We start from the raw sequence: 27,160 nt of genomic DNA on the forward strand, positions 1-27,160 counted from the left end.
AACACAACTTGCCGAAGAGACTCTCTTTTCTCTATTGTTTATTCTTGCCTCCTTTGTCAAAAATAATTGACCATAAGTCTGTGGGTTTATTTCTGGGCTCTCTATTCTGTTCCACTGATCTACATGTCTGTTATTGTGCCAGTACCATGCTGTTTTGCTGAATCCCTTTATTTCGAATATCACAGCATTGTTTGGGTAAGTTACATTTTCCTCAAATAAGTTCAATCAATGCAAGTTTTAGAGGCTTATAAAGTTTACCTGACAGAATTGGTTAAAAAAGTTTTTAAAGAGCAAAACTACACAGATTTAGTAATTATCCTTGGGTGTAACCTCCAAATTGAAGTGTTGGATATTACTGTAAAACTCACCTTAAAAGCATCACAGTAGCTGTATCATTAAAGTCACATACATGGGACTACAGGACAAATGAAAACAAAGAAACATCAAGTGTCCAACTGTTCAGCAAATATGTAATTGGGCCTCATGATGAATTTCCAGTGAAAGCATCATCAAGGAGCAATGTACCAAAATCAACTTGACGAAACTGAAAATAATGTACCTTGGAAAACTGTTGTCAGATGACTCAGAAAATGGTTCTAATGATGACAAAGACCTGATGGCATGACTGCACATAAAGAATTTGAATGAAATCTTCCTATAATATCCGAGAGTGGGGAATAAGCAATACTTCTCAATTTTACATAACATATGATTAAGTTCATAAAGTGTAATACACAGTCTACATAATTTAAAATATAACTAAAGTGATAAATTTAATATTCTAAGTAGTTACCTGTATCACTAGGTTGGCCTAAAAATGTTTGTTTGGACTTGTTTCATTCTAAGTTGGACAGTGGTCATCACATATTCAGAGGCATCTTATATTTGGTCACATGAATTATTTATGGACACCCCCCACCCCACCCCAAGGCTGGCTTTAGCTTCTTGGCATTCCTGTCCTTTCATGTTCTAGGCTCCAGGTTCAGCAAACCTTGCACCTGCTTGTGACCCTTGTCCCTCTGGCCAAGAGGAAATATAAGATATCTACATCAGGATGAACTTCATATAGTGGTTATTTATTTGTGATTTTTAAGGCTTCTGGCTCATTAAAAAGGAACATAATTTTTATGCCTCAGCTTCCTGCTGCGATTTTCTTAAAAGGATGTGGTGCCTTCCCAATACATGATATTAAATGTCTATAAAGCCAGAGAAGTGATCATGGCAAAAGACATACAGGGGCCTGAGGCTTGAGATTGACTCTAAATAATGAAAGAAATGATGAGAATGTCAATAACTAATGAGATATTTTGCCAGTTCATTGATTAAAACTATACAAAAGATTTCAAAATTCTGTCCTAGCAGAGGTTAAAGCACTTTCAGCAGCAATTAGTAAACCTTTAAAGCTTCCAATTCAATCAAACATGTCCCCTTAAACTTACTGGAAACTATTACTTCCCCTGAGGGCTGGATTCACTGTGCTAATGTGGATTTAAAATACTAATCATAGAGAAATTCCATACAATACACAAAATCAATTTCACAAACATGCAGTTGGAAGTCTCTGTGAAAGTCTGTTAGTATTGTCAAGTGGAAAAATTATCCTACATTTTAACTCTGTTAGTCCTTCAAAATTTTTTTTAAACTTTCTTCTCTATAAAAACAACTTTCTCTGGCTTTTTAGAACTGATACATTAGACACAGCTCAGAGGAAGAAGCTAAGAAAATGCTACACATGAATCCCACTTCTTACGGAGTGACATGTTGGTACTGAAAGCTGTTGTTTTAGAAGCAATTAGGCCAGTTAAGCTTGACAGCATGATTTCAAGAGGGATGCTGTGCAAGCCCCTATCTGCAAGGAGAAGTTGCACTGAAGCAAGGAACAGCTGATATATGCAAAGAGATGCAATTCTGGAGTACTGTATAAAGCCCCTGCCCTTGTTAAGAATAGAGTGGAGTAAGATGATAATGATGATGATCCTCAATTTCTGTTTAGTCCTTTTCAAAGGGAGGAAGTTGTATCAAGAAGCAGGTCCCAACACCCATCACTGAAGAGATCTGGTGTACGGAAAGAGTCTGTGACTGATGCATCAAAGGAAGAGAAAATCCACCCAGATCTCCTCTGTAAGTTATTGTTCCAAAGGAAGATCCTCCTCCCATCAAGTACACAACTCTGAACAAAACAGAGTTTAAGGCAAAACAGGTTAATACGGCGATTTGGGCTTTTATTTTGAAATTAATGAAATGTGGTTGATTATACAAAGACCAAATTAAGCACAGTTGTGAATTTAGTTCACGTGATGACTGAATCAGACAGAACAGATAATAGAGAAAAATACCCACAAATACTATGGTGAAGATATATTAACCTGGTGATTGACGGTGTTAGATTTAATTTGCAAAACCAATACTGAGTTAAAACCAAAAGAGGACAGATGTTTTTTTAAAAAATTCTCACAATTAGAAATATACTTGCTTTAAAAACTCACTAAACTCACCACTGAGCATGTTTTCAGTGCTATGATTCATGCCTAAGTCTCTATAAGCAAAGACAGATAATATACTTGGATTCTGTTTCTTTTTTGTGTTTTCTTCTAGTGCTTAACAAGAGTCAGGAGGATACACACTGCAGATCCCCTGGCTAATGAACACTGAAAATAATGCCATGCTTAGCTAGATGTGACTTATAGATCTGTGGTGGCAGAAATCAAGAGTGAAACCTCAGCATCTCAGAAAAACTGACTTTTCTACAAAGACAGGACAACCTGACTCATGATCATTCTTTGAAGTAATCTACTTCAGTAGCCAGCTCAGTTACAATAGCTGGTGGGCAAGTATTAGACACAGATGACTCTTTTATATCCAAGACACATGAGAAACGAGATTTTTGGCTTTCCTTTAAATAAGGTCGGTTAGTCTTACATAGAAGAGGAAATGTGTACTACCAGACTTTTACTTTGGAATAGAAAGTTCCAAGTTCAGAGGCTTCAGAATCACCTGGCAAGTTTATTAAAAACACAACTGCCTGGGCCCCACCCCAAACCTTAGATGGAAATCTTTGCATTTTCAAAAAATTCCCTATCCTACATATCCTGATGATTCTTTGCCCTGCAAAGCTCAAGAAATGCTACTCTTAAGGGCAGTGCTGGGGATGTCTTATGTTGCAGATAATATTTCTGATGTCTATTACTCACGTGTAAACCTTAAGAACAAAATCTTTTTCTTCCTTTAATTCTGTGAGCGACTGCAGGACATCCAGGATGCTTAGGACCGCACAGCCATATGGTCGCCGGTAGTGCAGGTGAGCAGGGCCCTTCTTGGAGTCATTCAGGAGCATCCGGCCTGGAGCACAGCAGAAAACACCAGTCAGACCAAGAACTCCATGCTCCTCTACAGCATCACTGAATTGCCATGCAAGGATGCCAGAGCTAGAGGCACTTTAGAGATCCTCTGAATTGGAGACTAAAGACAAAGAAAGCCACTTAAAGATGCAAGGATATTTATGTGGAGGAATGCCAAACAAGCCTCTGGCCAGGGCTCTTCCCTTGCACCACATTCAATTAATCTCACCACCCACCTCAACACCAACAGTCCATTTATTAATCATATGAGAATAAAACAGTGGTTTCATGAATTTCTTAGAAAAACCAGTGTGCTAATAGATATAAACTTCTTAGACGTATTAAAGATACACAGTTTAGTATTTTAGCTGCCAGGTAAAAACCATATATACACAGATAAGGAGGGCAACGTGCTATTCTTCTAACCAAATTCTGCTGTCAAAGCTGCTCCCAAACCACTGTGGGAGTGAGAATAGTCTCATAAAGTGGATGGGAGCTTCTCTGAGCTGCTTACCAAGGCCGTGCCTACAACTGCAAGAAGACTTGCAAATGAAAGACTGGAACCTCAACAAATGCTTTATTAAGTGTGGCAAAACAAAAAAGAAAAGTACAGCAAAATTGTTTGGTTGGCAAAGGATTAAAAATACTCTTTGACAAAAATGTCCAAGACACGGCAGAACCCAAATCTATTAAGGAAGACTTGGTTAGTCTCAGGCCCCCAAATTATGTCAGAAACTTGAAATAAGACTGGACAAATGGACCACAGGTAGTAAAAAATCACCTTTTTTTCATCTTGGGTGGGGGAGAAGTGAGATACCATCCATCTACTGCAGTAATGACAGAAACTCTAATTTTGTGGAAAATAGCATAGATACATACTTTTGGATACAAAACATAGCAAAGGCCATTCACTATTGAGCTGGCAACCCGAGAAAGTTGTTATAAGATCTCTGAGGCAGAGGGCTAGCACAGAGACAGGGCATTAGATGGAGAGAATGTCAAAAAGCAGACCACTCGAAATAAAGAGTATGGGTCCAAAAACAAATACGAAGCAGAAAATTTCAAGTGAGAAAAAAATGAATTCATTTATATCAAACTCGGCTACTACAGCAGATGAACTTAAGGTAGAGCTCTGATACCAGCTGGATGCTAACGCTGAGTCCTGAAGTAACAGGTAAGAGTGAGGGAGACGACAAAGGGCATACACAGTAGATACTCATCTCAAGCTGGGCTGGTCTTAGTCATGTGAATGGATAAAGTGGACCGTACCTATGCGTATCACATGGGCAACTATATATAAATCTCTCTTCATATCTTTGCTGCTCAGATCCTAAGAAAAGAGAAAAAAGTAAGTAAATTAAGGCATTAAATACGCAGAAAACAATTAAAATTCCATTTCGAGCCTCACAATGGTTTGCTTTCGTCGCTTTTTAGCATATGTTAAAGGTCTGGGAAGGGGATTAAGGCATATAGCAGTTTAGTGTTTATAAGATTCCTGCAGTAAAAGTTTGGATATCTTACATGTCTTTGAAAGTTTATTTTACTGACAATTTTTTCCAGCTTTTATTTAGACCACCTAACAAATAGCTACGAAACTTCCCACTTTAGAAATTGTCATGATATTGCCTTATCCATGTTTATTCTAATATCACACAAAAACATTTTGTAATAAAAGAAGTTTTTACTACAGAAAAAAATGGGAAAACATTAAAGAGTTCTTTAATGACTGAATTTCTGAAAGTTTTATTTTCTACTAATTTTACATTTATTCTGTTGTCCACAAAAGATTATTATACACTAGATATGTTCCTTTGAAAAGAGATTAATTTGATTTTAGTGAAACCTCAATAATTTGATCTCCCACTTTTAAATTCGGATATGTATCATTTGTACTAAAGTATAAAGCTAAAAATAACTATCTGGAAAACTTTAAGGGCCTTCTTTAAGTAAACAAATCTGATCCAGAATCAGCAGCTTTTAAAACTAGACTTATGAAAATAATTTTACATATTGAGTTATTTATGTTTAGAACACATTTTGAAATAAAATGTTTGAGTATATATTTAAACTTTGTTTAACATGTTATACATGAAATAATAAAACTCCCTTTAACATATATTCTGTTTCAGACTTTTTACCAGGTCATCAGCTTGCTGCTCACTCTCAGCCATTGTTATGAATTAATGATGACTGATATAGTAACCTCTGCCCTTAAAGGGACAGGTTCCTGTGATTTCCCTTTTGCTTCTAGGAAAAGATTCCTTGGTCCTAGGTATATGAAAGAAAAGGAGACATTAAAAAATAATGTGTAATGGGGAAATTGAAGCTTTTAGATTCTAGATGGTTATAATATCTTGCCGAATTCTTGATGGAATAATGAACTATGCTGATAATGAAATAGGTTACAAAATAATTCAACATAAATTGGTATCTCTGGAATCAAAACGGTATATTTTTACATGAAAGTTGTCTTTTGATATTGAAAAAAGATGTTTCAGGCTCTATTTCACTATTTCCTTTCATTTAAAATGATATCCTCAAAACACCACTGTATTTTGACACATTAAGATGGCTACTAAAATACAAACAAATTTAAAACCAGATTACCATTTTAATGTAATTTTGGGGATTGAAACATGTCTATTACTGAAGGATATATAAATGTTTGGCACATTTCAAAGTGAAATGGTTCCTTCTACATAGCTTGAATTGTGTTAATCCAAACTATCAAATGATTAGTATAATTATAAATTCCCATATACCTAAATAATTCAAGCCAGTTACCAAAGATGACCAAACACTAACCATATGGGTTATATACAAGAGCATGGGACCTCTCCCTTGGCTCTGTTCAAGTGACTAAAAGGAAGAAGCCTTAAATATAACTTACGGTATTTTCTAAGTGGATAGGCAGGGGCTCTTTCTGACCATGTTGTACATGGTACCCAGAACTCTCTGTGGTATTTATTTGAGGTCAATAAAAATAAGATGATAATAATCAGTACAAGAAAATCATTTAAGTAAAATTATTATTTGTGAGTTCTACATAATTTCAATGTCAGAGGTCCATGTAAAAGCTATCTTATTAAATATAAGTACATGGTTAAACACAGTTACCACAGAGTTACAAAACATACACTCTCTAAGTACCAAGTGTGGCTATCTATGTCACAAAACCTGTAAAACTAAGAAGGGAAGAGAGGTGACTCATCTACCATTCATCTGGTGAGCAGGGTTTGAATTTAGATTTACTCACTGGGTAATACCCTTCCATCCTATATAACTAGGAAGCTGATTCCCAAGCTGGTGGGTAGAGAGGGCAGTAACTCAGGGATCAGCATCTTGGCTCAGTTACTAATGTTTCATTTAAAACATGGAAAAGTCAATGCACTTCCTTGTGCCTGGACTATATCCTTTTCCTGTAGAGATAATGGGATTTACAAATACAAAACACAGCCAATTTATTCATTCTCATGCTGCAGAAAAGAACATAATATTTTAATAAATGATGTTGCTACACAATAACCAAGTTCATTCTTAATCTCAAGAAATCACTACCTAAAATTCTATTTTGAAATGTGAAAGAATGCAAATAAATGTAAAAAATACAATGCCAACTAGTTTATGCAAAACAATACAAGTTCATTTTCTGAGTTGGTCACTCAATTATAACAGAAAATAAACATATATTCATTTATTTATGTAACAAATCATTATTGAGACCTTAGTACTTGCCAGGCATTGTGGGAGGCACTGGATATGTAGTAAAGAGTAAATATACAGACGTGCTCTCTCATGCTCATACACACAGCCACTGTCAATCATGAAAGTCATCAGAATCCTCACTGATTTAGACATTCACGTAAATGTGAAACACCTCTTCTTGGATAAAATTCTTCCTGCACAGGAAGCTCTGAAATCTAATATGGTCAGAAAAAAACAGGCTTTACCAAGAACAGGACTGTGCATGGATAATGTGACCATCTGTAATGTGGCTCCGAAGTCAGCTTGAGTAACCTTGCAGAACTGCTCTGCTTGTATGGTTCCCTTTCTTTGATGCTAAGGTAAGCTAACAGGTGGCACTGACCACAACTGTCATTTTCTCTGTAACACATAGCCAATCTGGAGAATGCCTTTGGCTCACAAGAGGAATTCAAGTCTCAGATAATTAGAAAACAGGTTCTATCAAAATTATTACTTCATATGGCTTAAAGTAAAACATGAAAATCCTGGCTAGCACCATCTTGTTCAAAAATCCTGTGTGCTTTGAAAAAATTTCTCAAATCATTTTTGGAATCTTTTTTTAAAAAAAAATCCAGGACTGTACTGCAAAGGGAATTATAAAAGTGGGTATTTTTAGCAGTCTTGTGCCTTCCCGTTGTGGCAGAGTAACCGCACATCGTAAGTATTATGTGCATCTCTGATTTATAAAGCTGGAGCTACAGCTTAGGCCTCTGGGCTCATACAGATAATTAAAATGCTGCTAAGTGAAAATTTTGATTTACTGTAATTACATTCAAATACCGTCATAATTAAGTTCATTTTTCAAGAGACAAGGACTGCACTCATCATCTTCAAGGACAGTACACACACACAGCTCTGTTCCCAAAATGCCAAAGAACAAGGAATCAAAGATTTCTTTTGCTGCTTTAGCCAAATAATATCGAGATCCAGGATCTAGAAAAATCTCTTAAGGTCACTGAGACATTCTAGACAAATGGGTATCTCATCTCACTCTAATACTGTTTCAGAAAGGTGCCCCCAGAGAACCATGTCAGTGTTTAGTCACTCTTACTTCAGAGGCTCTCTCCTAAAATTCTAACCTAAATCCCATCAACCGCAATGTGGATTCTTTCCCTCGTTCTTCTCCTACTGAAGAGTACTGATCTTTCCAGACTAAACCATCTCAACTCCCTTAGCCACCTTCATGGATCTGCTTTTCCTGCTTTTTCTTCCTGAATTATCTCCTAAGCTTTGAAAGCTTTCAATAAAAGTTATCCCTGTAAAACTGGCTTCTGATTCTGCAGTAACATCATTCGAGGTTTTGATAGATAAAGTTGTAGTAAATGAACAAAAAAGTCAAGAAAACAAATCCAATTTTATCTCTTAGAGAAAGTTACACATCACAGCCCTAGGTAAGTCCCATTTATGTTTAAGAGGCACACCACAAGCTTTGAAACACCTGACTGTCATCCATCAATCACACACAAGAGCAGTGGCACTGTGACACCATCACATCTCCCTGCACTCAAGAGGTTTTGATGTAGCTCAGTATCACTGAAGCAGATCAAAGAATCCACAATAGTCAAAACTGGTTTAAAATTGTGACACGGTCTTGTTTTCTTCAGCAAATTAGTTACTCAAAAAAATAAAGCTGAACAGTTAAGTTTTGTAACTGGATAAAAAATTTTAGTAGATCAGAATCAACTTAAAGAATACACAAGGATTATGAGGCTTAGCACCTTTCAATAAACAGGTTACCAAGCCTTCTCTGAGCTCATGAGTCCATGATCTCAGAGACCATGAATCACAGCATAGTTATTCAGAAAAAAACTAAAGTATGGATCATGGCAGGAAAAGACTCTCTGTTTGGTATTTGAAAGAGGAGGACTACCTAGTTTGTCTCTATTTATATGAACTCACTAAAACTCTGCAAAGCTGTAAATCTGCTGGGTGCCTTTATAGAAACTATACTTACACAAAGAGAAATTCCCCATAGTCTTCAATAAGAATAGTAAGAAAGACTTTTCTCAGATAGTAAGTATCTATTATATTAAATAGCTTCTAAAATGCGTATCAGTAAAAGGTACTTGATTGTATTTCTTTAACAAAAATTTCAAATAATAACTGTAGCTAATTTCAGTTTTCTTAAATATTTCATTAAAACCTGATAGAAACATAAATCAAGTTCTATTCTCCGCAGCATGTGGGGGAAATAATAATAAATGCTTGTTGCCAGGGCAACAATATCCACATAGCAGGACCCTGGTTAGAGTCAATAGCAGAGAAGGGAAAGAGAATTTGCACATACTGTAAAAAGGGCACACATTCGTTCTATCTTCTCTGGGTTCCTTGGCCCACCATTCTTGTTCAGTCTCACCAGAAACCGCTCACTGAAACGTAGGAGAGAGAAACAAAGAAATGTAAAGGACCGCATGCTCCAGAACAAATAAAAAGGGCATTTATAGAGAAACCCTAAACACCTTCAGAACAGCTCAAAGTGACAGGCGAGGCCAAAAGTACATGCCTAGTGGCAGGAGACTATCTTGCAAAGCAACATGCATTAGAGACTACACACTGCTTAACAGGTGCTGTAGTTTATCTGCCAGTTGTGGCTCTTATCTCCCTAAAAGTGTGTGTTCCCTGAGGGCACCAATGAGGACTGCATCTTTTATTTTCCCAAAGTACCCTCAAAGCTTTGGGTATGATAGTAAGCCCATAAGAAGCACATACATTCTTTGATGTGAACAAATAGATCATCATAAAAATATCAATCATACTAGGTCCAAAAGAGCTTACATTATCCAGTTTACATTTTCCTATATAACTTTTGAGAATCATTTTAGGGCTAAGAAAAAAATGTTGCAGGGGCTTACAAAAATTGGGTGAAAAGTCAAAAAGAAATAATGTACTATAACTAAAGCTGTAATCAGAATTTAATAGGGCCATTAAAATATTTTATTTCCGAAACAATGCAGGTTAATTCCTAAAGGAAATTATTGGACTGAAATGCTTTAGAAATAGTGCTTTTCCAACATCTGAAGAAATGTCTCCTTGCTCTCTTATCTCCTTCCTGTCCCTCCCCAGGATCTTATTCCCATCTCTTTATCCCAAGGATCTCTACCAACTATAACAGGAAAATTGAGCCATGCCACAGATGAAGTATGTGATTCTAAAAGTAATTTACTTCTGTGCCCAGAGTCATGTACTATTTACACATATGAGGTATCAGTAAAAGGGCCAACACTAAATATTACATTAGAATTATAAGATGTGTTATAATATCAACTGCACAGGTTGCTTAGTTTGTTCATGTACTCATTTACTCAACAAAGTTATTAAATTCTCTGTGCTAAACATGGGAACAGAAATGTGAAAACAATATATACAAGGCACTTTACTTCCTAGAGCTCATGGCCCTGGTAGGCAGTTAAATGTGCAGAAATGAAGCTCAGGAACGATCTGGGTCAGATATAAATTTGAGATTCTTCAGCTAGGGGATTAGATGAGAATCAGCAGGAAATATGCACAGAATGAGAAGAAAAAAGGGCTTTGGTTAGAATCCTGGGGGATACTGATATTTAAGAAATAGTTAAAAGAATTAGCAAAGTAGACATGTAGGGACAAACAGAAAGGCCAGAAAAACAAACAAACAAACAAACAAAACAAACAGGATGGTGAGATGCTATACTAGTTAAGGGAAAAAAGTATCTGAAAGAGGAAGGAGGAATCAGTGAGGCCCAAGGTCATTGGGAATCACCGGAAACAACAACAAAACAGTGTCCACCGGATGTTAGGACAGAGATCATTGGTGATCCTGGCAAAAACCATTTTAGCAGAATGACAGAGAAAGAGGTCAGTGTGTAGAGTAAGAAATAAGGAAGCAGAAATAGTCTTTGAAGACTCTTTGAAGAGGTGAAGAGGGGAAAGTGATGAACTTTTAGTTAAATGGGCAGGTTGAGTTGAGGGAAGTCTCTGTTTATAAAGATGGATAACCCTCATGTACATATTCAATTAATTTTCAATAAAAGTATCAAAATTCAGTAAGGGAGCACAGTAGTCTCAACAAATGGTGCTGAACAATCCATGTAAAAAAAAAAATGAATCTTGATCCTTGCCTATAAGAAATTAACTTGAATTGATCATAGACCTAAACATAAAAGCTAAAAGTATAAAACTATAAGAATACATACAAGAAAAATGAGACAAGTACCTCTGTGTATCTTATTCACTTTTGTATTTCCATATTTAGCACACAGTAGAAAAATCTTTGTGATCTTGGATTATTAAGCAAATACCGTGAATCACAACAAAATAACAAACTGGACTTTATCAAAATGAAAACCATCTTCTCTTTGAAAGACACTGCTAAGAAAATGAAAAGACAAGCTACAGACTGGAAGAAAGTATTTACAAAAACTCACCTAAGAAGGGACTGTATCGGAAACATATAAAAAACTCAGAACTTAATAATAAGTAACAACTCAAAAAATGGACAAAAAAATCTGAACAGATCTTTTCCAAAGACTATAAGGGATGGCAAGTAAGCTCAAGAAAACATCATTAGTAACTAGAGAAATGTAAATTAAAATGCACAGTGAGATATCACTACACACCTACTGGAATGGCTAAAATTAAAAATTGAATCTACCAAGGATTGGCAAGAATGCAGAGCAATTAGAACTCTCATAAACTGTTGAGGAGAATGCAAAGTGGTACTCTGCAAAACAGCCTGACAGTTTATATAAAGTTAAGCATACACTTACTGTATGACCCAATAATTCTCTTCCTAGCTATTTACTCAGGAGAAATGAAAACATGTGTCCACACAAAGACTTGTACGTGAATGTTTATAGCAGCTTTATTCATAACAGCCAGAAACAGTAAAGAATCCAAATGTTCATCAGAGATGAACAGATAATCCACACAACGGTATATCCATACAACGGAATATTACTTCACAATAAAAAGAGCAAGCTACAAAGATTTATAATAATATGCATGAATCTCCAAAGCATTATGCTAAGGGAAAGAAATCAATCACAGAAGACCATATACTTACTATATGTTTCCATTCACATTAAATTCTATACAAAGTAACACCGTAGGGCTAGAAATCAGGTCAGGAGTTGCCAGGACTGAGGAAGGAGAACAAGAACTGATTGTTAAGGTGCCTAAAGGAAATTCTTGGGGTAGTAAATGCCCATTTCTTGACTATGGTGGTGGTTTTCCAACTACAGATTTATGAAAACTCACTAAACTCTGCATTAAACGGGTGAATTCTATTATATATATGTAAATCACAATTCAATAAACTTGACTTCAAAAAAAGATGGGCTACACCTAAGAACATTTACAGTCCAACGGAAAAATGCTAGCAGAAGGGGAGATACTGGAGACAGAGAGAGAAAAAATAATTGGTAAAGCCAAAGAGGTTCCTACCTCCTCAGAGAACTGCAAGAATACACAGGAGAGTAAAGGAGGAAACAGTATGTATAGATACAAATAAGCCTGTAGTTTTAGTAATCTGAAGTTGAGGCTTATCAGAGAAACAAGAACTAAGAACATAAAGGTAAAGTTAAAAAAAAAAAAGAAAAAAAGACAACCAAAAACATCAGGAAAAATTCTCAAGACCATCTGAAAGAAAATGTAGTAAGGAAAAGTAGAAGTTATGGTTGTCATGTGGACAAGAGGAGAGTGGAAAAAAGGACATTCAGTTGAGTCAATTCCTTCTCCAAAGAATAATCTTGAAACTTTATAAATCTCTCTGTCTCCTTTAGTACCACTAGATTAGGCTACCACTGGACTGTAGCTGGGATTACTATAACATATTCCCAATTGATCTCTCTACTTCCCTTTTTGCCTCTCTGTAATTCATTCTTCAAAAGACCTATCCTTTTAAAATGTGAATCAAATTATAACACTTCCCATCTTAAAATCTCTTTTCATATGGTTAAAGTGATTTTTTTTTATACAAGGGTATCAACACAATTCATGGAGGAAAGAATAGTATTTTTAACAAATGATGATGGGACAACTGGAAATTCACATGCAAAAGAATGAAGCTGAATCTCTATTTCACACTATATATAAAAATTAACTAAAAATGGATTACAGATGTAAATGTATGAGTGAAAACTATACAACTCTTAAAAGAAAACACAAGCATGCATCTTCATGACCTGGGATTAAGCAATAGTTTCTTAGGCAGGACTAGGATACTGAAAGCAAAAGCAATGAAAGAAAAAATAGATAAGCTGGACTAAATCAAAATCAGAAACTGTTGTGTTTCAATGTATACCATCAAGAAAGGGAAAGGCAATCCACAGAATGGAAGAAAATATTTTCAAATAATATACCTGATAAGGGACTTGTATATAGAATTTATAAAGAATTCTTACAAATCAATAATAAAAGGATTTCAATAGACATTTCTACAAAGATGATAAACAAATGGCCAATAAGGATATGAAAAGTTGTTCAACATTGTTAACCATTAGAGAAATGCAAATCAAAACCACAATGAAGGTACTGCTTCACTTCTACTAGAATGACTTTAATCAAAAAGACAGATAATAACAAGTGTTGGCAAGGAGGTAGAGAAATTGGAACCATCACACATTGCTGGTGGAATATAAAATGGTGCAGCCACTTTGGAAAACCATCTGGTAATTCCTCAAAAGATTAAGCATAGTTTAATATATGATCCAGCAATTCCACTCCTAAGTATATATCAAAGAGAAATGGAAATATATGGCCACCCAAACACTTGTACATGCACATTCATAGCACTACTATTCATAATAGCCAAAAGGTAAAAATAATCAAAATATCCATCAACAAATGAATAGACAAATAAAACATGGTAAGTATATTCATACAATGGAATATTATTTAGTCAAAAAAGGAATGACGTATTGATACTTGCTACAAGGTAGATGAACCTCAGAAACATCATGCTGAGTGATAAAAGCCAGTCACAAAAGACCACATAGTGTATGATCTCATTTCTAGGAACTGTCCAAAACAGGCAAATCTATAGGAACAGAAAACAGATTAGTGGTATCCTAGAGCTAGGGGTTTGGGAGGAAACAGGGTAACTTTTAAAGGGTATGGAATTTCTCTTGGGAGTGATGAAAATGTTCTAAAATTGACTGTGGTAAAGTTTGCACAACTTCAATATACAAAGTCACTGAACTGTATCCACTAAATGAATGAATTCTACAGTGTGTGAAATCTATCTCCTAAAGCTGTTGCAACAAACAAACAAAAGCAACAACAATAAACCTTTTCTTGGCTTACTCTTGCTCTCAGATAAAATAAAAATCAGATCTCTAAGATGTGCAAGGCCTTATGTGGAACATTTGGCATATGTTTATAGCCCCATCTCACAAGAGCCTTTCTTATTACTCTCCACACACACACTGGTCTCCTAGATGTAAGTTTCCTGAACAAGTCAAGCTCACTCTTGCCTTAGGACCTTTGTACATACTATTACTCCTGCCTAGAATGCTACTCTTTCAGCCCAAGTGGCTCAGTTCAAACGTCAAGTTTCCCAGAGAAGCCAACTCTGATGATGTTAGCAAGAGCAATACCCCTCCCCCATTATCCTCTCTCTCCTTTACAGTACTTAGCACACACTAATTATTTTCTTTCTTTACCTATTATCTTTCTCTTACATGAGAGAATAAGCTCTTTAATAACAAGGACCTTTGCTTAGTGCTATATCTCATGTACTTTCAAGAGGCTAACCTAAGACAGGTGCTCAATAAATGTTGAATGAAATAAAGTGGAAATTCCCTTAAGAATTGCTGTGTGGTATATGGAAGCTTGCTGACAAAAGTCACCATAAACTGGATGGGTAGCATCACCATCGCACTGTGCAGAAACATGGATGGGCCAATACGGGCAAATAAGATGGTCAGCACAGAGCGAGAAAGAGCAAGAGATCAAGCATGCTGTGGCAGTCAGAGTCTCCCAGATGCTCACTAAAATCCATGTTTTCTGTCTCTTCTTGGGCAGTTCTTCCAGTGCCCACCTGAGCTTCACATTTCCTAGAGCCTTTCCTGCATCTGGTTTCATCTGGCCTTCTTTACAATTTGTGAAACTCAAAATAACTGCTTTTCCATTTCAAAGGGCTGTAGGTATACATCAAATTACTTCCTGTTTTGCTAGCTTTATAAATGGGTATGATAAATAAATGCTGTTTTCTGTTAACATTCAAACTATTTAAAGGCAAATATCTAACCAATGGCTCCTGATTTGGCAACAGCTGTTCTGCAAAGAAGTGATCAACACTGCTGGGAAATACTACATTAAACACAGTTAGCCAGGTTTCTACCCTCAGGACTTCTCAGAGGCTTAAAATACTGTGTTTAAGTTTAACGGGATAGGTGACTTCCGACCCCACAACCTGCCTTTGTGTAAGGAGATGGAGTCAGCACAAATATAGTTTGATAAATGCTAACTAAATCTATTTGCCAACTAGAGCTACAGTATCTCCTCCTATTTCCCAAAAGTGTGAAAGTAACTATGGCCAAAAGAGTAAAATTTATTTACAGAGATCTTACAAATATCCACATTTCTATATGAGAACAACAGGTCAGTTTTTCTCTTATCTGGATAAGAAAACCCATTCTTTCAAGAGAAAAAAGAGATGGTTAAATTCTTACTCTTCAATAAGCAATGTTATGAGAGAACTGCTCTATATTTACTTGTCTTTATGATGAGCTATGCATGAACAGTATATGAGGCTATATTAATTTCATATTATTGAGCAAGTTCTTACAAATGAAAACCGTAATTTGAATCTGTGACAAGTCTAATAGTGTCTTAATTTTAAGATCACTCGCTTTAATGAGAGTTCTAATTCCTGGGTGGCACTGCATTTCATACACTTCTCCATTGATGGGAATTCATGCATCCCTACAGCAAATGTTTGGTGACCAACAATGAGGCGCTAGTCTGTGCCAGGTGCTGAGGCAGAGATAAAGTTTCTAATCCTCAAGGAGGCTATTTCCTGAAGACTCTGCTTTGGAAATATAAGCACGCTTCTCAAATAAATTCAGAGGAATTCTCCCCACTCTTTCAATTTAATCTTCATGCTTCTCATTTGGTCCTCTATGGAGATGGATGCTAACTACTTAGCATCTCTCTCATGATAACCTCCCAGGTGCTTGAAAGCAGCAAGTAGCCCCAAGGCCATACTACACTGTAAAACCCAAAAGATTAGGAAATCTATAATATTTCCTCACAGACGCATTTTCCAATTTAGATCCTTGGCTTTATTTCTCAAGTTCTTCAGGTTTTCCCATTTCATTCTAAATCACAGAGAGCAGAAAGGAATAAATGGGTTTCATAAAGGTAAATCAGTGCTGTGGCTTTCAAATTTATTTTTAGAATCAACTTTTCCCTTCTTTTCAACAAAACCGTACACTATTCACCAACATATGAAAAATTTAAAGACAGAGATACTTCGGTTGAATTAGACGCAGGGAGGAAGGACAAGAGCAGGAACCCTCCATACTCAGGCCTCTCTCCTCACCATTACCTGTCTGTGAGACACTTCAAGGCTCCAAAGAACATTTTTATGACTCCTAGTACAGTTTAAGAGTTCTTCTCAGCTTTCCTCCCTCCTTTTTATTCTTTCAACAAGCATTCATGAACTCCTACCATGTTCCAGAAACTGAGCTAGATGCTGGGAATATAGAAATGAAATGGTCCCTCTCCTCAAGATTCTGAGTCTAGTGGGATAGACATACATAAACCCAAAACTGCAACACAACATGCAAATGCTATAATTAATTGCACAGAAAGAGGCTGACAAGCTTCATCGGGATGAGGATAGGCTGCCTAAATGAGATACTGGGCCAAATTCTTGCAATATTGCTAGGCTTCTGGCATTTGGTAAAGGGTAGTTAGAGATGAAGAGAAGGGGATACCAAGAGAAGAGTGTGCCAAGTGCAGACCCTCTTAAGTATGAGGCAGCATGTTAATGGGGAAGCTTAGGTCATGAGTTAAGAGGGCACTGGAGAGCCAGGGCATGGTCAAAATTGTCATGCAACACAGAGTGGGCAAACCCATGGTATTAATTACATGTGAGGGTTCACCAAGCTTGGCTATCACCAGGAGTACCTGCCAGCTTATTAAAAGTGCAGATTCTTGTGCCTCATCCCAGGTCTTCTGGATCAGAATCTCTAGAGGAAAGAACTCCTGGAGGGAGTCCAAGAATCTGTATTTTTAAAAAGGTCTCCATTGGTTGTTATGATCAGCAAGTTTGGAAAACCCCATTATGTGCCTTACAGAGGCTTGAGGGTTCAAATATGAGAAGCCATGTTGATCTCATAGTTTTTTAGAAAGATCACTTGGGCAGCAGTGTGGAAAGCAGATTGATAAAGTACAAAACGCTCCAGAGACAAAATAAGTAGTTCCGGAAAGCTATGATGCAATTCTGGGACTCAACACAGGTGAATGGATGTGAGATATATTCAGGGGATAGAGCTGAGCAGGTTTAGCAGTTAACCGAATGTGGCAGTGTCAATAAGAGAAGATACAAGGAGGAAGATACAAAGTTCAGATGTGCATGCTGAATACGAGATCTCTCTGGGATGTGTAGGTGAACAAAAAACAGGCAGCTAAAAGCCCAAGTCTGAAGCTCAGGGAAAAGATGTGGTTGGGAGACAGTCCTGGTACAGCAGCAGCAGCACCAGCCACTTAATGAGTGTTTTTTGTGTACCAGGCGTTGTATAAAGTGTTTCTTTTCTTGCCTAATTGCATTTAATCTGCTTAACAGGTATTTCACCTCTGAAGAAACTGAGAGTCAAACTTTTCTGACTTGAGATAAAAAAGTAGAGAGTGGTAAGGCTAGAATTCAAATCTGAAGCCGTTTGACTTCAAAGCCCATGCTTTGTCTGTATTTCATCTTATGAAATGAGCATTGAAAAAAAAAGTTTGCGGTGGAAGTGGGGAGGGGATCCCTGGGCAACTATATCCGGGAAATGCTGCAAACCACATCCTGCCCGAGAGATGCACAGTGAGCATCTGAGTTGCACAGGCTCCCAGAGGTGCTGGGTGAAGGAAACGGAGCTATTCCCAGGATTCCTATCACACACATGGGGCACCCTGATCCTTCTGATTAGAAACTCTATGACAAGCCCCATTCCAGCTCTGCTGACGGCACCTAGTCTCTTTGAAGTTCATGGCATTCCCACCCAGAAGACTGAGAGATCAGAAGGGCAATACCTTGCCTAATATGGAATAAGCAGAGACTCTTGAATGACAAAAAATCCCAGAAAACAGATTATTTTCCTTTTCTCTAAAGCAAAAGAGACACATGAGTAAATCTGTTATCACATATTCTCAAAGTTTTAATAGTGTTTCTGTAATTATACAGCCCCTGTAGGGTCTTTAGAAATCAGGCACTTCTCATGAAAATGAACTAAATGGTAACTTAACGATCAGTTACATGGGGAGTTGCAAACAGATGTTTTTACTCTAATGATTTATGCTCTCACCCAGGATAAGGCTCCCGATTCTAACGATAAAAATCATGTTAATGAATAAATGGGGGTGAAGTGAGGGTGAGGCTCTACTGACAGGACAGCACAACACTGAGTCAGTTTATCTTTGCCATCTCTAACATTCAAGTCTTAATGCTTCTGAGGAAGGTGTACCTCTGTGTGGGGAAGCTGGGGGTGGGGTGGGGAATGACCCTGCTATATACTTTGCTAATGACGGACTAAAGAAGTGCCACACTTTTACACTTCTCAGCTGAAGGGCAAGCAGTCTGAAGTATTACAGAAAAGTAATGCTAGCCCTTGATGTCAAGCAATGTTAGAACAGCAGCCATTTCTCTCTACTCGGGAACACCTCTTTTGTCTGGTATAGACAAATGTACCCTTTGTAAACAGGTTCTTTGCAACTTCCCAAGAGTAACCCAGACTGAGTACATAATCCTGAAAGAAATGCTGACAAATCAATAAATGAATGAAGTTTGAAAGAAACAATTTATCCAAGAATTCTTTCATCAAGTGTACAGAATGCTACCTCTTAATTTATCCGATTGCACTTAAATGTAAGACCAAGCACTGTCAGAAAAATAAAGCTTTTAAAAGAAAATCACTGATAACATGGTCTAATGTTTCCCTATTTATTTATTACAATGTTTTCCAATTTATTTACTATGCAAACTGGAAAGATTTAAACAAATGCTAAAGTGTGCTTGCTCCCTAAGGCCTCATGTAAAAATACTGTCTTGGTGATAATAATACAGAAATAAATGTCTTTTATGAAAGATTATACCCCAGATATTCCAATCAAGGCATTTCCTAATGAATATTCTAATAACTGGAAGAAGATAACCTCAAAAATTCATTCTTTCGCTAACAGGATCTGACTGCAAGTAAATTTGAAAGAGCAAACAGCATTCTCTCCAGGAATTTAATTTCTGAGACTTTTCACAGCCTTCAAAGTCAGGCTTTGGAATTTCTATATAACACAATGAAAATGACACAAACACACACCAAGGTTTTGAACAGGACAAATGGCAATTACCAATGTGTGTACTACATTTCAGAGTTTATCAGCACCTTCATACAGTAATCTATGTGATAAATAGGAACCTGGGAGGAATACTCCAAGTTTTCCATGAAAAGAGTTATCTTCCTGATCTCGCTCCCCGTTCCCTCATTACCTACACTTATACTTACTGATACTCTTTTGTTCTGTGATTTCCATTTCTTTGGCTCTTTGTTCAAAATGTGAACATTGTTCTTTTTAATTTCATTCCTTTACTCACTACACATGTTTTCTCTCTGGCATGATACAGGGAAAGAGGAATACATATTCATAGATGAAAGAAAAATCATGGTATTTGTTTAAGGCTGTTCCTGGTCTGCCATATAAAACACACACACACATTTCTACAAATTTGGCCTGTTGTAATTATGTAATTCTTCTGATTAAGGATACCAGAATACATGTTATTTACACTTATTAACTTGTTCTTGTCACTAATTCTGCTATTGTTTCAGTGCCTCGGTGAGGCAAAGTCTTGCTGTTTAATATGATATTATATGTCATGAGGGAGTCCTGATGGGAAAGGCAGAGTTTATAGAAACCAAAATAAACATACTCAGAAGAAACAGGAAAATCTTGACTGTTTCCTGAATAGAAGCTAGAAACCTCAGCCAACCTGAAAACCAAATAAATATTTAAATCTGTCAGATATTTCACTAGATATTTTCTAGGCTTTTAAAGTATAAAACTGAGAAGCTCAGGAATAATCTCAGGGAACAGCAGCAAATAAAGATTTCCTAAGTACTAAAACTTTGAAAGAAGTATTTAGGAACTCTAATTTTTTTTTAAGTTTAAGATATAGAAACCATGTCTACTGCACTATGTCAAATTCTTTTTTACTTTCCTTTAATATGGAAAATTGGTTATATTATTTTAAAAACAATCTTACAGTAACATAGCTAGTAATGTATAGAGATAAGACTTTAAGTCTCAATGCTCCAAAGTCTGCACTAATCCTGTACATAATTGTCTTTTGTGATATATATTTAAATAGTGAAAATGAGATTTAATATTGATAAAAAAGTAAACCAATTTAAAAATAGTACATAACTCTAAGCATTATATATGTAGAAATTGTGCACAAATGGAAGCACTTGAGACCACAAAGGACTTTTTCCTTAATTTTCCTCTTTGGCTTCATGTCTTTCCCTCCTCTTGGTATCCTGTGCACATGGACCAAGTCTACCCTTTCTGCCATGGCCCTCCACAACCAGTTCACCAGATCACTCAGTCCACCAGGTTCCATGCCATGCCACACAATGTGACAGGCACTAGCCACATGTAATTGTGAATATTTAAGTTTAATTAAAATTAATAAAATTAGCAACTCAGTTCTCAGTCATGCTAGCCATGTATCAAGTGCTAAACAGCAAATGTATCTAGTGGCTACCACGCATACCATAATGTTCTACCATAAACAGAACATTTATATTATCCTAAAAAGTTCTATTGGACACTATAGCTCTATAGGGGAGGGGTGGTCACCGAGACAAATGGCTCTGTACTACTGCATAGCAGCATTGCTCCAAAGCACAAAATTACAGTGCTGGCAACACTAGGGTCAGGATACACAGATGGGGTATTGGGGGTGAAGGAAAGGTGTTCAGAGGGCCAGGGCAAGAAATGGCACTCTCCAGGGCAGGAGTTCCTGATCTCTAAGGCTTAGAAATGGGCATGTGAGAGGCAAGGAGACATCTGAGAACCTAGCAGTCAAAGTATAGATGAAGACATCTACACATATGGGGTGAACTAAAATTTTGTGAGCCAGGAATACAGGTCCCAAGTGAGGCAGTCTGAGATGTCAATGGCCAGGGATCTGGGACAAGAATCTAGGAAGTCAGATAGGATATAAAAAACTGCCAGTGAACAGGTTCCATGTAGTCTGCCCTTTGGCCCCTTCTGAACTTTTTGTTGAGAGTGGGGCAGACTTGAAACCCAGATGTGTACATAGAGTAATTTTCAGCTTCATGAAAAATGTGCTCTATCTGTGCCTGGGGCTGGGACAAAACAGCCAGATATTTGTGCAGACTTGGGATGGGAACTTGGCAGTTTCTGAGTACTCTAGTAAGTATAGGTTACACATTATTTTTAAGTAAATGCAACCTCTTTTCTGCATTCAGAACGTTACAGCAGTTAGCACAAATTCACTGCACGTGTTAAAACAGGCCTAATCATCTCTGACCTGCCAGCCAGGGTACTAAAGGGTAATCTTACGACACAGACATAGTCTGTGTTTGGAGACTCCATTTTTGCCCTCTCCATTTATTTTACATTTCCTATAGATTTAGGTGGGCCATAAATAAATGAACATCTTCTGAGGCCCAAGCCTTTCGGGAATACATCCAAGTATCTTCTGTAGCCTTCTATCTCTAGGCACTCCAACCTCCAGGTCAGTCTATCAATTACTGCTAGACATATTTTCTGCAGATATGGCTTAAACAATACGACTCTTCTCATAAAAAGAGAAACTTTCAGAGATGCTCCATCTCTGCAGATAAAGCCTCCTCCTGGTAGTCCATGCTTTGTAGCATCTGTCCTCTCCCTGACTTTCCAGGTTCCCCTACTGCCATCAACATACCTGATAGCCTTTCCCTAAAAGTACTTATTTGTTCACTGCATCCTGTCTCCCTGCTTCTCTCTGCTGCTCAAACCCTGCCTATCCTTTGAGGTACTGCTCAAGCATTTGGTATCACAAAGGTTTCTGTGAACCATCAGTCAGGAGGGACCTATTCTTTCTCTAACATCTAACCAATAATGGCAGTGACTCTACCAGGGTAGCATTAGAGCTAGTTGTGTACGTATGTGACAACTTCTCTGTGCAGAGAAGAGTTAATATAGCAGGACTGAGACTGCTATCCCTAGAAAAACCTGCCTGCAAGGCTGGCTTTTGCCTGGCATCTGGGAATTTGGCTCTTGGAGTGTTTCCAACAGTTAAGGGTGGCTCACCATGCCTAGACTGTTTACGTGAACAATATGGTTTATGCTGAACACTTCCTTCCCTTCTGGGAATTTTGTATATGCTAAGCAGGGGGTAGGGGGTGCCTACGTGACAGGCCCCAACGAATGCTGGTTGCTGGGTCTCTAATGGGCTTCTTAGCCAGAAACACTGCACACGTTACTGCATTTTCACTGCTGGAAGAATGTGCTATGTGTGACCCCTCATGTGAAGGAGAGGGTATACGGAAGCCTGCACAAGGATCCCTTCAGACCTTCCTTACAACCCACCTGTGTATCCTTACTGGGTCATTGTAAAAAACCTCAGCTATGAGTAAGACTATATGCTGAGTCCCACAAGTTCTTCTAGTGAAGGACAAGAGGTTGTCCCGGGGGTCTCCAACACATCTTTTAAGTCCAGTGTCCTTGTCTGTAAAGCAGCAGAGATTGTATGTCCTACATCTCTGCAACCCTCAAAGACTCAAGTACAGAATTTACAGCTTAAAGAGACTTACTAAATAAAAATAAATTTTACCTAATAAAATCTTGTTGACTTTTAATAACTTTATAAAAACAACACAATTAAAATACCAAGGTAGCTGAGGGCAAAATGAGAAAATAATAAAGGGGCAGTTTTCCCCAAAGAAGACTCCAATATATATACACAAAGCTTTTTCCTGCTTTAAAGGCTCTCATGGGCTCCATAGCAATAAATGAACATTCTGAATGTGCCTGCTGCTGCCACAGGGCTCTGATGACATCTTAGCTTGATGGAATCTCTCTGCTATCTTGCCTCCCAGGCAAAGCTAACAGAGATTCGGTCACTTGAGGTCTCAGGGGAGGCTGTCTGCCAGGTGCCCAGCAAAAGCGGGGCCTCTGTGGTAGAAAGAATCTTTGCAGTGGCAATAGACCTATATTTGCCCTTTCTGTCTTTCAGAAGCCCAGCTAAAGCATACAAAACCACTGACGCTTGGACTCAAGAGCAAAGTTCTGACATGTGTAATAACAATGATAATTGTGAATACTTACTGAAATTTTCTATCTGCCAAGGCCTAATCTAGGGACCCTGCATGTATTAACACAATGATGAAGCAGACACTACTATTTTATAGCTGACGAAATGGAAGTACAGAGGGGTTAAGCAGCCCAGCTTATCTGGCAGCACTAATCAGGGTAAGGCAGGTAGGCTCCAGCAGGAGTGTGAGTTCAGAGAGTTGAGGACAAGGGCAAGGAGAGACCTCAGAAGTTAAGTCCAGGAATCCTGATGCGTCCTGACTTACAAGGCTGAGGCAGGAGAATTTTAAGCAGGGCTGATATTAGGGATAGAGCATGGCTAGATTGAGCTATCCTCATGGACAGGAGGATAAAACCACAGACTGGTCATGGCTGACCACACTCTGGTTAAGAGCAGAGTGTGGAGGCAGCAGGTGGGGAGGGATAAATTGGGAATTCAGGATTTGTAGATACTAACTACTACATATAAAATAGATAAACAACAAGGTCCTACTGTATAGCACAGGGAACTATATTCAATACATGTAATGGCCTATAGTGAAAAAGAGTAGGAAGAGGAATATATATATATATGTATAAATTTATATAAATAAATGCTGTATACCAGAAATTAACAACACTGTAAACTGACCATACTTCAATAAAAAAAAATTTTAGAAAAGAACATTCTCTAATACCATATAAAAAAATAAACTCAAGATGGACCTAAATGTAAGACTGGATACTATAAAACTACTAGAGGAAAACATAGGCAGAAAACCCTCTGACATAAGCTGAAGCAATATTTTTTTGGATCAGTCTCCGAAAGCAAAGGAAATTGAAACAAAAATAAACAAATGGGATCTAATTAACTTAAAAGCTTTTGCACAGCAAAGGAAACCATCAACAAAATGAAAAGATGATCTACTGAGTGGGAGAAAATATTTTTAAATAATATGACTGATAAAGGGTTAATATCCAATGTACAAAAACAGCTCATACAACTCAACAGCAAAAAATAAACAACCCGATTAAAAACTGGGCAGAGGAACTGAATAGACATTTTTCCAAAGAGGAAAAGCAGATGGCATAAAAGACCCATGAAAAGACGCTCAACATCATTAATCATCAGGGAAATGCATATCAAAACCACAATGACATATTACCTCACACCTGTCAGAACGGCTATCAAGAAAAAGAACACAAATAACACACGTTTGTGAGGATGTGGGAGAAAGGAACCCTCATACACTGTTGGTGAGAATGTAAATTGGTGCAACCACTGTGGAAAACAATACAGAGGTTTCTCAAAAAACTAAAAATAGAACTGCCATATGTCCCAGTGATTCCACTCTTGGGTATCTATCAAACAAACAAAAACACTAACTGTAAAAGAGATATGCAGCCTAATGTTCAAAGGAGTCTTATTTACAAATGTCAAGATATGGAAGCAACCTAAGTGTCCATCAACAGATGAATGGATAAAGAAGATGTGGTGTGTATAATATATATACACACACACAACGGAATACTACTCAGCCATAAAAAGAATGACATTTTGCCATTTGCAACAACATAGATGGACTTGGAGGGCATTACACTAAGTGAAAAACTAAGTGAAATAAGTCAAAGACAAATACTATATGATATCACTTAAATGTGAAATTTAAAAAATACAACAAACTACTGACTATAACAGAAAAGAAGCAGACTCACAGATACAGAGAACAAACTAGTGGTTACCAGTGGGGAGAGGGAAGGCAAGAGGAGCATATAGGGATAGGGAATTAAGAGGTACAAACTACTAGGTATAAAATAAACTACAAGGATATATCATACAACATGGGGACTATAGCCGATATTTTACAATAACTATAAATGGAGTATAACCTTTAAAAACTGTGATCACTATATTATACATCTGTAACATATAATATTGTACGGCAACTACATGTCAATAAAAAATCTTTTTGCCCTGAGATGATCTCTAATAACTTCAGATTTAAATGTAGGCAGATGTTTTACACTGCTTTGTGAAGGCAGAGAAAATAATCCCTAGTTCATGAAGAAATGCCTCTGGTTCTCACAGAAACACTTCCAATCACCACAAGTTGTGTCTCAGCGAATCTTGCCTCAGAGATCCTCCAAGATTGTGACTCTAACGACACTAGCCACAGGACTTATATTTGAGCTGTTTCTTTAAGCATCTGGTTTCCAGAGGAACACAAATTAGTTAAATCTCACCCAGCTAAATATATTTTAACAACAATAAAGCTCTTTGAAAGAAACACAAGAAATATAACAAACTTCAATCCTGTATTTTCTTTCATCTTTTCATATTTTCCTTCATCCACTACTTTGGAATCTCTTTAGCTGTATTCTGTAAATTTGAGATTTAAGATCATGAAAGAAATTAAGTCTGTGTTGGTATCAGAGTTGGTAACAGAAGCAAAAAGAAGGGAACATTCAGTTGCCTCAGAAAAGAGCAGGCCCCGGCTGGCACCGCATGTGTTTGAAGAGTAAAAGTCTCCTTGCACAGAAAGGTCTACACACCTCTCCTGAAAAAGGGCCGACAGCCTATTGTCAATTCACTGAATCACAGGACTTCCACTCCCATACCTTTAAAAGCTTCCTGACAGCTTATTTCCCAAAGCTGTGCTCATCACCTGGCTCAAAAAGCCTTCACAAAACACTTGGGGCTATGAAATTTCCTCTTAAAAAGCAGTCTCCTTAGCTGTTGTAGTACCTGAAACTGTCTTGTCTACATATTTACCAGTTGTGCTTTCCTGATAGCAGGGATTCTCTTGATCAGGAACATAACAGGGCTAGATCAGACATTCTTTGGCCGCACCAAGACTGCACATTTTGAGTAGGAAGAGATTGTCTCCTTGACCAAACTCTAGTCAGGTTCCTCTGAGTTTTTCAATGAGGTTTCCACTTCTAGACTTCCATGTCCTTCTTAGTTTGTTTAATAGTAGCAAGAATCCTGTGTTAAGTTGGTTTAGCCAGAATCCCCCACCTTCAATATATTACCCCCTCGGTATCAATTAGGCTCCTCATTCCCCATTACTCCCAGGTGATATCTGATCACACTGGCTTGCCTTCAGGAAGAATCTTGTTAGGCTAGTGTAGCCAGGATCCCCCCAACCCCTGATGTTTCTTTTTAGTAATTTTCCATCCCTTGACTTCTACTCTGGCTCACTGTCTATAAATCCCTACCTTCTCTTGTTGTAGTCATAACTGAGCCCAATCTCTCCCCTCTACTGCAAGACCCCACTGTAGTGGTCCTTGTATCTACTGCAACAATCCTGAACAAAGTCTGCTTGTCTCCACTAAGTGTCTGAATAATTCTTTTCTTTAACAAAGCCCTTAGTGGTGATATATCTCAACCTGGCCCTTGATATCTCTGGTAGATACTCTCTGCTGGTTTTTAGCAGATTGTGATCTGCAGTAGCCATATTTAAAAAGAAAAAAGCAGCTAAATGGTCTTTTGGACCAGAATGGCTGGAATGAATCCTTTGAGAATTGTCTTGTGCTGACAGTACCTAGTAGGAATTACCATCCCGAGGCATGGAGCCAAGCGGATGCTAGGAATAGAA

At 37.5% G+C, this 27,160-nt stretch overlaps 1 protein-coding gene across 1 annotated transcript in view; it reads right to left on the bottom strand.

Moving 5' to 3' along the window:
- The window catches only part of DOCK3 (dedicator of cytokinesis 3), a 299,153-nt gene that overhangs the window by 111,446 nt on the left and 160,547 nt on the right, over window positions 1–27,160 (bottom strand). Inside the window, exons 10-12 of the mRNA XM_074344805.1 lie at window positions 9,370–9,451; window positions 4,608–4,668; window positions 3,192–3,339 (exon numbers count right to left, since the gene is read on the bottom strand). Of these exons, the coding sequence (XP_074200906.1) occupies window positions 3,192–3,339; window positions 4,608–4,668; window positions 9,370–9,451 (291 nt within the window). The remainder of the gene's footprint in view (window positions 1–3,191; window positions 3,340–4,607; window positions 4,669–9,369; window positions 9,452–27,160) is intronic.

This window comes from Camelus bactrianus, chromosome 17 (genome assembly GCF_048773025.1).
Source record: "Camelus bactrianus isolate YW-2024 breed Bactrian camel chromosome 17, ASM4877302v1, whole genome shotgun sequence".
Taxonomy (NCBI): Eukaryota; Metazoa; Chordata; class Mammalia; order Artiodactyla; family Camelidae; genus Camelus; species Camelus bactrianus.